Source organism: Heptranchias perlo, chromosome 2 (assembly GCF_035084215.1).
Source record: "Heptranchias perlo isolate sHepPer1 chromosome 2, sHepPer1.hap1, whole genome shotgun sequence".
Taxonomy (NCBI): Eukaryota; Metazoa; Chordata; class Chondrichthyes; order Hexanchiformes; family Hexanchidae; genus Heptranchias; species Heptranchias perlo.
The window spans coordinates 95,655,859-95,670,884 of record NC_090326.1 but is presented as its reverse complement, the minus strand read 5'-3'; the positions used below and the strand labels follow the sequence as shown (position 1 = coordinate 95,670,884).

The window sequence follows — 15,026 nt, the reverse complement described above, 5'->3', positions numbered from 1 at the left end:
AGGGATTGTGGCAGCATGGATACAAAATTGGTTAAGGGACAGAAAGCAGAGGGTGGTGGTGAACGGTTGTTTATCAGACTGGAGGGAAATATATAGTGGTGTTCCCCAGGGGTCAGTATTAGAACCACTGCTATTTTTGATATGTATTAAGGACCTGGACTTGGGTATACATGGCATAATTTCAAAGTTTGGAGATAACACGAAACTCAGAAATGTAGTAATCAGTGAGGAGGATAGTAACAGAGTTCAGGAGGACATAGACAGACTGATGAACTGGACAGACACATGGCAGAAGAAATTTAACACAGAGAAGTGTGACATGATACATTTTGGTTGGAAGAATGACGAGTGGCAATATAAACTAAATGGTACAATTTTAAAGGGGGTTTAGGAACAGAGAGACCTGGGGGTGTGTATTCACAAATATTTGAAGGTGACAGGACAAGTTGAGAAGGCTGTTAAAAAAGCATATGGGATCCTTGACTTTAGAGTACAAAAACAAGGCAGTTTTGCTAAACCTTTATAAAACACTGGTTAGGCCTCAGCTGGAGTATTGTGTTCAATTCTGGGCACCACACTTTAGGAAGGATGTCAAAGCCTTAGAGAGGGTGCAGAGGAGATTTACTCGAATGCTGCCAAGGATGAGGGACTTCAGTTATGTGGAGAGACTGGAGAAGCTGGGGTTGTTCGACTTAGAACAGAGAAGGAGAAGGAGAGATTTCATAAAGGTGTTCAAAATCATGAACAGTTTTGATAGAGTGAATAGGGAGAAACTGTTTCCACAGCAGGAGGGTTGGTAACCAGAGGACACAGATTTAAGGTGATTGGCAAAAGAACCAGAGACCAGAGGTGACATGAGGACATTTTTTTTACACAGCAAGTTGCAGATGTGGAATGCACTGTCTGAAAGGGTGGTGATTGCAGTTTCAATAGAAACTTTCAAAAGGGAATTGGATAAATACTTGAAGGAAAAAAATTTACAGGGCTATGGGGAAAGAGCAAGGGAGTGGGACTAATTGGATAGCTCCTTCAAAGAGCCGGCCTAGGCACAATGGGCCGAATGGTCTCCTTCTGTGCTGTATCATCTATGATTTTATGATTCTATGATAAGTAGCAATCTAATTGTCCCATCCCCACCACCCTCCCCCACCCCAGCCTCTGCCAGGGAATCCACAATCACCAGCCTTCACCACATATCTCTGCAAAATGTATGGTCACTCGCAAACTAGACCCTTGCCATCTGTCACCTTTTTGTGGATGATTGTATTGACATTCTGGCATTGACTAAACCTTGACTCACGTGCGCTGAAACCTCCCAACTTGGTTATTCTCTTCAGTATTTATCCCACCCAAACTGCCACAACAATGGCGTGGCACTTTTATCAAATCTTATTTTGGCATCTCACACCTTTTGCATTTCTCTCACCTCTCCTTTGAAATCCTCATTCTATAACAACCCCCCACCCCCCCCCAACCTTTAGCACCACCTTGAGTTTCTCCATAAGGTATCTTCACTTCTTTCTTCCCTTTACTTCTGTGTTGAGTGATTCCTTGCTTTTGATGATTCCAATCTTCACCTCTGATTCCCTTGCCCTCTCTCCTTTGAATTCACCAACCTTCTGTCCTGTCAAAACCTTTCCCTCAATACAAACTCTACCGCCCATGTTCATAGCTATACCCTTAACCTATACTTTCGGCATCCTTTGCTGCTTCATCCTTACCCTTGTAATCCTAAGACAACCCAACTCCCAGTTCCCCTCCTACACCAACAGTGACCTATCTTTTTACTTTCTCTCCTATCGCCCACCCGCCCTCTCCAAGCTTATCTCATCCTGCTCTTTTGATCCCATTCCCACTAAACTCCTGATCATCCACTTATTTTCCTGGTCCCATGCTAGCTGATATTGTAAGTGGTTCTCTGTCATCAGTCACCGACTCCCTCCCTTTCAAAACTGCCATCATTAACTTCCCTCCGCTGAAGAAACCACGTTTGACCCCGATTAACTACCACCATCTCCAACTTCCTTTCCTCTCCAAAGTCGTTGAATGCGTTGTCACCTCCCAGCTCCATGTCCATCTCTCCCGCAACTCCCTGTTTGAATTCCACCAATCCAGTTTCTATCTCTCCCACAGCACTGAAACATCTCTAAGCAAAGTTCTTAATGACATTGTGGCGGTGCATTATCCCTTCTCAAACTTTCTGTAATCTTTAACAAGGTCGAACACGTCTCTCCTCTATTGTTCAGCTCGAATGGACTGCCCATGTTTGGTTCCAGTCTTACCTATCTGATCATAGTTAGAGCTTCTTTTACAATAGGTTCTCCTCCTACCCCTATACTGTCACCTCGGGTATCCCCCAAGGATCCATCCTTGGCCCCGTCCGCTTCCTCAGCTTCCACAGGTATGCTGATGACATACAGCTCTCACAATCCATCACATCTCTCAAACACAGGTACAAATGAGGATAAAGCAGTATTGGTAAGTTTCCGTATCAATTCAAAGTTCTCTGCCCTTTTATGTAGCTCCTTCAGTTGGCCAGGGATAACTCCTGCTAATTGGTTCTTCTATTTATATTATCAGCACTCATTGTTTACATAAAAGATTTTTAAAAAGCAACAGAAAACCAGAATTAATAAGGAAGGTGTTAACCATAATTAGATTGCTCATGGGGAGACTGCACTGCAAGAGTTAATGGATGTTGACCAGCTCGATGCATGAGCTCCTGATGAAAGTATGTAATCAATTCCAATCCTAATTCACTGCATTAAACTTGTTTTTAATATGTTGTAGGTCACCAACAGATTATATACGAGCACATCAAGTGTCAGGTAATACTCAGAATAAAGTGACATTTAAAAATTTGAAATGATCATATAAATGAAAGCAACTGAGAACATCTTACTTCTGTACATACAAGTCTAACAATAGATTATCTAATATCAAACATGCACCTGATTACATCACCTCCCTGTTCGAGATGCAAATAATCTTTATGGCAGACTTGGTTGTCACATCCCATTATTAAACAATGAAACATACAGTAAAGGACAAGATTATGAAAGTGAGGAGAGTCTTGAGATACTGAGACTAATTTCAGTGGAGCAGAGAAAGACAAGAGAAGGTTTAATAGTGATTTTTAAAATTCTGAAGGGTTTTGATAGAGTGACTAGAAAAAGACCATTTATTTTGGTTGGGGAGTCAGTGATGAAGGGTCATTAGAGAGTGAGGAGAGAGATGAGGAAAATAATTTTTTGCAGAGAGCAGTTCGAGCTTGGGATTCTTTGCTACAAGGAACAGTTGAGGCAGAGACCATTAAATATTTTAAGGGAAGAGTAGATAAACATTTGGAGGACAGGAAAATACAAGGACGTTGGGAGAGAACAGGACAGCAGGATTCATTTTAACAAAGAGCTGGCAGAGAAACAATGGGCCCAATGGCTTCCTTCTGTGGTACAAACTTACATAATTCTAGAATCTTTAATTCCAGTCGAAAGCACTTCAGGACTCTTCTCGACTTGTTTATATAGCATTAAAAATAAGTTCTTTCTCTCAGATTTTGTAAATCATTGAATTTCAAGTTGAACTGAACAATGATTCAGAATTTTTTTCTCTTCCGTTCTGTTGAATGGAACAACCTTGTTAGTGATCTCTGCATTCTAAACACATGCTGGAGATTGTGCTATCAATTTTAAAAAAAGAAAGAGATGTTAGGAAGATCAAAATGTTTTCAATTCATAGTAATATAGACAGATTAGCTATAGACAGAGCTAAGCGATTCCACAACCAACAGATCAGATCAAGGCTCTGCAGTCCTGCCACATCCAGTCGTGAATGGTGGTGGACAATTAAACAACTAACGGGAGGAGGAGGCTCCGTGAACATCCCCATCCTCAATGATGGCGGAGTCCAGCACGTGAGTGCAAAAGACAAGGCTGAAGCGTTTGCAACCATCTTCAGCCAGAAGTGCCGAGTGGATGATCCATCTCGGCCGCCTCCTGATATACCCACCATCACAGAAGCCAGTCCTCAGCCAATTCAATTCACTCCACGTGATATCAAGAAACGGCTGAGTGCACTGGATACAGCAAAGACTATGGGCCCCAACAACATCCCGGCTGTAGTGTTGAAGACAGGTGTTCCAGAATTAGCTACGCCTCTGGCCAAACTGTTCCAGTACAGCTACAACACTGGCAGCTACCCGACAATGTGGAAAATTGCCCAGGTATGTCCTGTCCACAAAAAGCAGGACAAATCCAATCCGGCCAATTACCACCCCATCAGTTTACTCTCAATCATCAGCAAAGTGATGGAAGGTGTCATCGACAGTGCTATCAAGCGGCACTTTCTCACCAATAACCTGCTCACCGATGCTCAGTTTGGGTTCCGCCAGGACCACTCGGCTCCAGATCTCATTACAGCCTTGGTCCAAACATGAACAAAAGAGCTGAATTCCAGAGGTGAGGTGAGAGTGACTGCCCTTGACATCAAGGCAGCATTTGACCGAGTGTGGCACCAAGGAGCCCTAGTAAAATTGAAGTCAATGAGAATCAGGGGGAAAACTCTCCAGTGGCTGGAGTCATACCTAGCACAAAGGAAGATGGTAGTGGTTGTTGGAGGCCAATCATCTCAGCCCCAGGACATTGCTGCAGGATTTCCTCAAGGCAGTGTCCTAGGACCAACCATCTTCAGCTGCTTCATCAATGACCTTCCCTCCATCATAAGATCAGAAATGGGATGTTCGCTGATGATTGCACAGTGTTCAGTTCCATTCACAACCCCTCAGATAATGAAGCAGTCCGTGCCCGCATGTAGCAAGACCTGGACAACATCCAGGCTTGGGCTGATAAGTGGCAAGTAACATTCGCGCCAGACAAGTCCCAGGCAATGACCATCTCCAATGAGAGAGAGTCTAACCACCTCCCTTGACATTCAACGGCATTACCATCACCGAATCCCCCACCATCAACATCCTGGGGGTCACCATTGACCAGAAACTTAACTGGACCAGACACATAAATACTGTGGCTACAAGAGCAGGTCAGAGGCTGGGTATTCTGCAGCGAGTGACTCACCTCCTGACTCCCCAAAGCCTTTCCACCATCTACAAGGCACAAATCAGGAGTGTGATGGAATACTCTCCACTTGCCTGGATGAGTGCAGCTCCAACAACACTCAAGAAGTTCGACACCATCCAGGATAAAGCAGCCCGCTTTATTGGCACCCCATCCACCACCCTAAACATTCACTCCCTTCACCACTGGCGCACTGTGGCTGCATTGTGTGCCATCTACAGGATACATTGCAGCAACTTGCCAAGGCTTCTTCGACAGCACCTCCCAAACCCGCAACCTCTACCACCTAGAAGGACAAGGGCATCAGGCACATGGGAACAACACCACCTGCACGTTCCCCTCCAAGTCACACACCATCTTGACTTGAAAATATATCACCGTTCCTTCATCATCGCTGGGTCAAAATCCTGGAACTCCCTACTAACAGCACTGTGGGAGAACCATCACCACAAGGACTGCAGCGGTTCAAGAAGGCAGATCACCACCACCTTCTCAAGGGCAATTAGGGATGGGCAATAAATGCTGGCCTTGCCAGTGACGCCCACATCCCATGAATGAATAAAAAAAGACCACACTAGGAGAATTGTGCACAGTTCTGGTCTCCATATTATAAAAAGGATGTAGAGGCATTGGAGAGGATGCAAAAAAGATTCACAAGGATGATGTCAGAACTGAGAGGATATACTTATCAGGAAATAGTGAACAGGCTGGAGCCCTTCTCTCTAGAAATAGAAGGCTGAGAGGTGACCTGATAGAGGTCTTGAAGATAATGAAAGGGTTTGATTGGGTAGACATAGAGCAAATGTTTCCACTTGTGGGGGAGTCCACAACTAGAGGTCATAAAAATAAAATGTTAACTAATAAATCCCATAGGGAATTCAAGAGAAACTTCTTTACCCAAAGAGTGATAAGAATGTGGAACATCCTACCACAAGGAGTAGTTGAAGCAAATAGCATGGATGCTTTTAAGGGGAAGTTAGATAAGCACACGAAGGAGAAGGGATCAGCTCCTTATTGATCAGTTGTCCCCCTCCCCCCGTGTATTCAATTGGCTACACTACTGCAGCATGGAATTTTCAAAATTTTAGAACTACAGTGCCCCAGAGGCAGCTAAGCATGCTTTGCTGCTACATAAGAAATAGGAGCAGGAGTAGGCCATACGGCCCCTCGAGCCTGCTCCGCCATTCAATAAGATCATGGCTGATGTTCGACCTCAACTCCACTTTCTCGCCCGATCCCCATATCCCTTGATTCCCTTCGAGTCCAAAAATCTATCAGTCTTGGTCTTGACTATACTCAATGACTGAGCATACACAGCCCTCCATAAGAGCATAAGAACCTCAAGCCCTGCAGCAGTGAATTTCTACCCTTCCCCAAGGTGGTCTCCCTAATGCATGCAGGAATCATGCTCAGAGACTACTGAAATTATTCAAATTAAGCTGACTCCAGAAATTCCCTTCTGAAGCCAAGTTGACTATTTCTTATACAGTATATTATATAAAAATACTTCACGAGGCTACCACTGAGAATGGTTTTCATTATTTTACCTCATAAGAAAATTAAGTTAGTAAATCTGTAGGTACCTGAACTGGATTTGTCTCTCTTCCTGTACATGGGTTTTACATTAATCTATTTTCAGCCCTACCTTACTGAAGCCTATGGTTCTCTCATGAGGCTAGTTAGTGCTCCACAAATCTATTCCCTAGATAAATGTCATCAGATCCAATGGATTTATTTGTCTTCAGTTCCTTTAACTTGTCCCGTACCTGTCTCACACTAACTTCAAAATCCTTTGATGTTATTCAATGTGCTATAAAAAATATGCAACATATTTCTAATATTCTCTTTAGTGAATAAAGTTCATACAGGGCAACAACAGCAGCTTAAAATTATATAGCGCTTCTCATACAGATGAAAATCTCAGAGGGTGGAACTAGAGATTGAGCAGAAATTAAATCATTTGGGCTTGGTCCCTGTGACCTTACAGATGACATTGCCAAGAGGTATCATGTAGATAATGAAAATCAGGGGGCCAAGAATGGAACGATGGGACACATCAGGCATAACCTTCTGGACATGGAAGGAGAAGCTGTTGGAGCTATATGAGCTGAATATCTGAGGGCCTTTGATCCTGGGGTAAATCTATCCCTTAAGATGCCCAATTAATTATGGGATGATTTATTCACTCCTGTCATTCCAAAATTTAATTTTCTTTCTTCTAAAGGCTCTGCTCTTTCTACTAACCCACAGCCAGCCAGCCCACTCTGTTGTTGCAGGTGCCTGAGACCTACAGCATGCATTTCTCCCTTTCCCTCGAGGCAGACTCTCAGTACAGGCAGAATACTGTCGGGACTCCTTCCTGTAAAGCTAATGAGGCTGACCTGAGGAAATTCATTAGGGTCAGTATTAGCTTGATTGGGTAGGTAGAAAGCCTGCCACAGCTCCAGCAGTAGAGCCACTGCTGAGGAAAATCTGGATCTTCTATTTGTGACGACGACTTCTTAATTTACCTTATCTTTTTTAAAAAACTTTTTTCAACCTTGGAATTGTCTGTGGGCCTTGGCCCATCACCTTGGTTTCACTGAAATCTTTCTATTCATTCTATCTCTGAGGAGTTAAATAGTGTGATCTTTCCGAGGGAGCTTCTGGATAAAATGTTCTGTGCTAAAACTATTATCTAAATGGCAGTAAATGCTTTCCAGTGGATACAGAATTATTTGCTTGCAACCCAAAAGTTCTTGATAAATACATCTCTCTAAATAAAACCTTTGACAGCATTCAGGAAAATAAAATTTATTCCTGCTGGTTCTAGTTTCAACACTCCATCGGACACTCTTCTCCCATTTAACAAATAAGTAACCACATTCTGATCACAGTAATTTAATTCCACAATTGAACTAGATGCAAACCTGTAAAACAAGTTGACGGTAACAGTTCACAGCCACCAACACAATATCGTCAGCTCCACCCTATACTGTATGTAGACTTAAGCAAATTCTTGGCATGAGGGAATTTTGTTCTCCAATCCAGTTTGTTCATACACTGCACCTGTCGATCTTTATTTTCTTTGCAATCGGCTTTCTTTTTCATCCCACAGCCCTCACACACCACCAGAATGAGCCAATGCAGTTCATGTTCTTAGAAAATAAATCACACAACATCCTTTTTAAGAGGCTTGTAATATCCTGTCCTTTCTCATGGCCTATACAAGGCAAGCCTGGGCCTTACATTTGTTTTTTTCCCAGCTTCAGATAAAGTGCTCCACTTGCCTCATGCCTATTTAACCTCTGGATCTCTCATGTTCTATAATATCTCCAAAGTTTATAGTTTTTGGTTCGATATAGTAGTAACACTATTAACAAAAGCGAAATACTGTGGATGCTGGAAAACTGAAATAAAAACAAAATGCTGGAGAAGCTCAGCAAGTGAGGTAGCATCTGTGGAGAAAGAAACAGAGTTAACGTTTCAGGTCGAAGACCTTTCGTACTACCTTAATAGTAGCACTATTAATCTGTTTTTCAAAAAAAATTGCTTCAGAATTCTAAAATTGATTGAATAAATCTCCAATTAAAACACTGCTAGTCGCCGTTCAAACATTCCTTTTCTTTGGTAGATGATCCTTTTTTGTTATTCGTTCATGGGATGTGGGCGACGTTGGCAAGGCCAGCATTTATTGCCCATCCTTAATTGGCCCCTTCAGAAGGTGATGGTGAACCGCCTTCTTGAACCGCTGCAGTCCGTGTGTTGAAGGTTCTCCCACAGTGCTGTTAGGAAGGGAGTTCCAGGATTTTGACCCAGCGATGATGAAGGAACGGCGATATATTTCCAAGTAGGGATGGTGTGTGACTTGGAGGGGAACGTGCAGGTGGTGTTGTTCCCATGTGCCTGCTGCCCTTGTCCTTCTAGGTGGTAGAGGTTGCGGGTTTGGGAGGTGCTGTTGAAGAAGCCTTGGCGAGTTGCTGCAATGTATCCTGTGGATGGTACACACTGCAGCCATGGTGGTGAAGGGAGTGAAGTTTAGGGTGGTGGATGGGGTGCCAATCAAGCGGGCTGCTTTGTCCTGATAAGTACTTTATGACAAAATATAATGTGGCACAATGTAACAGATATCATTCCTTCACTGCCCACACTCATCATGATCATCTTCATCGCCTCCACCTCATACTCAGCCAGGAGGTTAAAGAGGTGAGTGAAGTACCACTAATTCCGCAGGCTACACTCTAATAGCCAGGAGATTTAATTGCTCCTCAGGTACCTTTGACTCCACTTCTGTGTCTCCACTTCTGCTTCTTTACTTGTGCCAACCGAGGTATTGTTAGCACCAAATTCAGAAACCATCACTGCTCTAACAAGCTTGGAGAATCTTAAAGAGAATTGCAGTTTTCAAAAAGACATACAGGCACATTTGGAGATGTAGGAGATCCCTACAGCAAAAATGAAACTGGCGTCATTTTAGCACTCTTATACCGTGACAAGCTTCAATTGAGGGTCCACCACTTTGGACCCTCAGCTCAGTGGTAGCACTCTTGCCTCTGAGTTAGAAGGTTGTGGGTTGAAGTCCCACTCCAGGACTTGAAAACATAATCTAGGCTGACACTTCAGTGCAGTACTGAAGGAGTGTTCCACTGTTACAGTAACATTTCCTCCCCACACTACGTATTCCATCCACAGCACCTTCCCTACCTACTGTATGCACTTTCCCTTCCCTGATGGCTGGATGCTTCATGCGCAATCCCACTATCCCCACTAATCTGAATTTACCTTACTCAGCTTTCCCCCTACCTCTCTTCCCTCCCTTCCCGTTCTCCTTCCCTCTCCCTCTCTTTTCCCCTCTTCCTCTCTTTTCCCCTCTCCTGCCTTCCCTCCTCCCATACTCCCCTTCCTTGTTTCCCTTCTCCCGCTCCCGAGATGTGACCTTTGGTGGGTCAGCAGTGGCAGTCCAGGTGTGATTGAGCAGTCGGAAGTGTGCCTTCCAAAAAGCAGCAAATATCTTCACTGAACTTGCAGACCTTGATGTTCAATTTTACTATATGCACCCTGGCCAGCAAACCTCTGCACCACCATGGGAGTCTCGTATAATTTAGCCTGTTCAGTCACTATAAATCAGTGATGATAATAATGAATTTGTTACATGGCGTAACACCCCTGGTGTTATAAACACCATGGGCTCAATTTTCCCAGGAAATTGCGGATGCGTTGGGGGCGGGGGCACTCCGAAATTCGGGGAAATCCCGTTCGGGTTCGGATGCCAGCTCCAACCCGTCAACTTCCGAGTTCCCCACAGACGCACCTGTATGCGCACAGGCGTCCCGAATTCGGATGTCCTGCTGGCAATTAAAGCCGGCGGGATGATAGTTAAAGGGCCAAATGTACCTCATTGAGGTACTTAAGGCACTTTACTTGTGACATATTAGTTAGTTAGCGGCTTTCCCATGGCTTCTGATTCACGCCTGGTGAAACCAGCCATGAAGGGCCAGATCAGGCAAAAAGAAACAAAATAAATTAAATGAAAAACCATTGCACTAAGTTAAAACACAGAATCAACCTACCTTTCCTCCCTGCTCCGATGTCCGATGTCTCCCTCTCCGACCTCCCCCTCTTCGCCCCCCCGATGTCCCCCCGATCTCCCCCCCGATCTTCCACTCTCCACCCCCCCCCCCGGATCTTCCCCTCTCCCCCCCACGATCTTCCACTCTGCTGCCCCCACCCCGATCTTCCGTTCCAGCGCCGGATGACATCTTGCTCTCTCTCTTTCTCTCCTTCTCCCCCCCCCTCGCATTGCAGCTTCTGACGACAGCCAGCCTGTCAATCAAATTTGCCACATGGACCTTCACCACCCCCCCCCTCCACCCCTGCTGCCAACCCGCCAACATTTCAAAATTGAGCCCCATATCCTCTAAATCACATGAGCAATGCCCTCTAGTATGGATGGAAGTGTTGCGTCTAGTGTGCATTCTTCACACTCCAGATATCACACTTCAAAGTGTCTGCCAAAATCCCAATGTTCTTATCCAGAGCCAGAAATTTACAAGCAGGTACAATTAGCCTGCAGGTCACCTCAGGAATTTACAAGCAGCTATAGTTATCGGTATTTGGCTATTATGACCATTTTCCCACAGTGAATATTTTAACTGTGGCCTTAAGAGGACAGGTCAGGTTAAATGTAGCTCCATTTTAGATCCAGACCACAGATACATGAGGAATGCCAACAGAAATTCATTGCTGCACACAGTAAGTTTCACAATATCCTATAAATCTTTGATTTTCATGCTTTCAGACCATTATGCTTAAAAACATTAGTAGTTGGTCAAAGAATAACACTGGCATGCATGCACGTCCCATTCTTGCAACTTGTGGGCTGTTTTCCAATAATTTAGACTTTCCCATACATGTCAATCATTTTCTGTTTGTTTTCAGAGGAACAAGAACCTCCTACGGATGATTATGGAATATATGAATTTGTTGCCGTGCCAGCATCAGCAGAATTTCAACAGGTGGGTGTACTGGTCAGCTGAGCAAGACTGTTTGTAGAAACTTGACATTTGCTTAATGCTGAACAGAAGCTCCTATATGTGATTCTTCTTCAACTTGCTTTCATTTTGTTGAATAATCCAACTGTAAATGTAGAAATTGTGCTATTGAAAAAGGTGATAATCATTTGCATCTGGAATCCTCATAAGTCACCCACCACTCAATCTCATCTCACTCAGGGAGCAACTCATAAATGTAGTATAATAGGAGCTAGCGCAGTTAAGGAAGCTGGCACAAAGGGTAGACATGGTACGAAGAAGTAGTTATAGATGGGATATATGGATTTGTTGACACATTTTGGCGAATGTTCTCCTGGAAAGTAAACATGGTTTGACCGCACAGACTTCACATTCATTTATGTGAATGGTTGCAACTTTTTGGAGTTGGATGAAGATATGTAAAACTTAAATTTCTGTCTTGTTAAGAAAGAAGTATGGCTTGCATTTATATAACACCTTTCATGACCTCAGGATATCCCAAAGGGCTTTACAGCCAATGAAGTACTTTTGAAGTGTAATCATTGTTGTAATGTAGGAAATGCAGCAGCCAAGTTGCACACAGCAAGGTCCCACAAACAGCAATGTGATAATGACCAGATAATCTGTTTTCGTGATGTTGGTTGAGGTATAAGTATTGGCCAGGACACCGGGGAGAACTCCCCAGCTTTTCTTCACAATAGTGCCATGGGATCTTTTACGTCCAGCTGAGAGGGCAGACAGGGTCTCAATTTAACATCCCATCTGAAGGGCAGCACCTCCGGCAGTGCAGCACTCCCTCAGTACTGCACTGGAGTGTCAGCCTAGATTTTGTGCTCAAGGTCTCTTGATTGGGACTTGAAACCACAACCTTCTGACTCAAAGGCAAGAGTGCTACCAACTAAACCACGGCTGATACAAGGAAGTAGACAGAAGTTTTTGACAGTGAAGGACTTTGAGGATGAGGAGAGAGGAAGAACAGGCAGGTGTGAATTCACTTTTATTTGGTGTGTCAGCATTTGTTCATTAAAAGCACACGGCCATAAGTTGTCTCCTTTCTCTAGCTGTTGGCCGATGGCTCTCCTGTTCTCCACCCTCTTCCTCCTATGCACCTTTTTCATGCTATTTGAATGGAAATCCTTCCCTACTGTCTTCATCATCATACTCTTCAGCTTCTGGATATTATGTAGAATGCAACAAGTTACTGTAATTATGCAGACTCTTGCTGGGCTATATCACAGGACTCCACCAGATTTATCCAGGCACCTAAAAGTATTTAAGAATGCCTCAAATCAGCTGTGTCACATTTCTTCTAGTCCCATGGACCTCATTATATTTGTTCTTCTCCTCCGTCTGCAGAAGCCTTACCAGAGTCATAAGCCATGACTACAGGGAATAACCCTGATCAGCAATCAACAATCCTGATACATAGCTTTGAGTTATCAGGGCTGGTTGTTATAAATTGGATAGTCAGGTGGTGAAGAATAGAATACTAGAGCCTAGTCTTCAGTTGTTTCAAGACTTTATTCACAGAGACCCACATTACCACCACCACCACCACACCCTACATCAGTTCTCTTATAAATGGATGCAAGAGAATGCCCAAGTGATGTGCACCACCTGAATACAATTAACACTAATTGATATAAATCACATGGATACAATTAACACTGGTATGGTGATTGGCACACAATAAAAACATCATGGAAGCTTCCTGGCATTCACGTACAGGATAAAGTGATTGTTATCATACACTAGCTGCACGTTAATTGAATGAAAACCTTTCCTGTTCACGAAATTGAGAAGATTTTCATTTGGGGCTTTGGGGCTCCATTCCGTCAAATGCTTCTTGCAACGGTGGGAGACCTGCCAGTCTCTAGAATTTGATATCTACTGCTCTATCTATCTCTCTTTCCATTGAGAATGAAATGAACTCTTGTGGTTTGCCTGACGAGAGCGTCAATGACCTTCATAATACAATGGTAAGCTGCTGCCTGACTAATTGTCACCAGATACTGTCTGGAAGGATCCAGTTGAAAAGAAAATCAAGGCAGTTCTAACTGTGACTGGTACAGACAAAGCCGTTCTCCTGGTTAAAGTTGCAAATCTTTAGCCAGCAGCTGACATAATTCCCCAATTGCCTCCATGGGGAAGTACTGCTTTCTGAGGCAGTGATGTGCAAATCTAAGTAAGACTTCCGAGATCTGTAAACTCTTGAGTGGGTACCTACATGTGGAAAACAAATGTCTTCTGTGCAGTCTCCAAATGCCTCCAAACTAGCCTTTCCACATCATCATCCTCCTCCTCTGCAAAACATAAGAATAGGGAGATTCCCGATGGAAAATCCATATCCCCAGTTCAAAACTGTACTTCTTGCAGAGCTGACTAAATAAGGCTGGAAAAGTATTGACAGAGTCTTCAATGCAGCAAACAGCTAAAATCAACATGCAGGCAATTTAACATCAACCTTCATCTCCAGCAAACAAAAAGGCCTCCTCAATGTGACATCCATCACAGGGATACCATGGTGCTATTCATTCCGCCATTTATATGAGTGACAATTTTAATTTGGGTCAGATTTGGGGTGGAAGTTGGAGGAAATGGAGCAGGATCGTTGGCCACACTTCCATTTAAACATGGCAGAGCATGTTCTACGTGGGAATGATTTGAGGTGGCGAGCCTTACTATGGTATTTTACTCTTTTTAGCACTCCTGAAAATGAATAGCAATAGAAGGAAAATCCTGGCTGCTATTCACATTTTATTTATGGTTTCGATTTAGAAACACTTGTGCACCACTCAAAAAGCTAACACAAGAAAAATAAGGTGCACCTGTTGACTTCTATAGCAAACTAATCATTCATTGGTCTTTTATAATCTATATATGAGCAGCTATTAGCAGAAAATATTCAACTCATTTTTTAACATGTCTTCTGGTGTATTAATAGACAATGGGCTCGATTTTGGGATCGTGTTTCCGGCGGGTTCCCAGCGGGGTGGCCCCGAAAATCCCGATATCCGGTCACGTGACCGGATCGCGACGAAATCCCGGCCACTTCCGGGTACCGCGCTGACGTGCGGGGCTGCGCGCGCAAGCCCCACTGGTGGGAATCCCGCAGGCAATTAAAGCCAGCGGGGTTCCACTTGAGAGTACTTACCTTGCTCGTTGTGGTCAATTAATGAGCTGAAGCAGCTGTCAAAAGAGGAAGTGTGGGATTTTCGGTTCAAGGCAGTGAGTTTCCCACACTGGGGGAAACAGTCCCTCCTCAACCAGGCGTGTTGCAGCCAGCAGCCTGTGGCAGGTGCCAAGGTGCGCTCCACGGGGGAGAGCCCTCACCCACGCAGGAGGCCACCGCGTCACATAGGGCAACCCCTGCCCTCCACCACCCCCCGCCAAGCCAGAGGACAGACCGACACGAAACCGCAGCCCCAGTCCGAGGAACCACCCA

The 15,026-nt window shown here is 44.1% G+C and overlaps 1 protein-coding gene across 1 annotated transcript in view; it reads left to right on the top strand.

The window, feature by feature from the left end:
- Positions 1-15,026, top strand: part of hepacam2 (HEPACAM family member 2) — a 100,463-nt gene that overhangs the window by 67,630 nt on the left and 17,807 nt on the right. The window contains exons 7-8 of the mRNA XM_067998584.1: positions 2,791-2,828; positions 11,490-11,566. Of these exons, the coding sequence (XP_067854685.1) occupies positions 2,791-2,828; positions 11,490-11,566 (115 nt within the window). The remainder of the gene's footprint in view (positions 1-2,790; positions 2,829-11,489; positions 11,567-15,026) is intronic.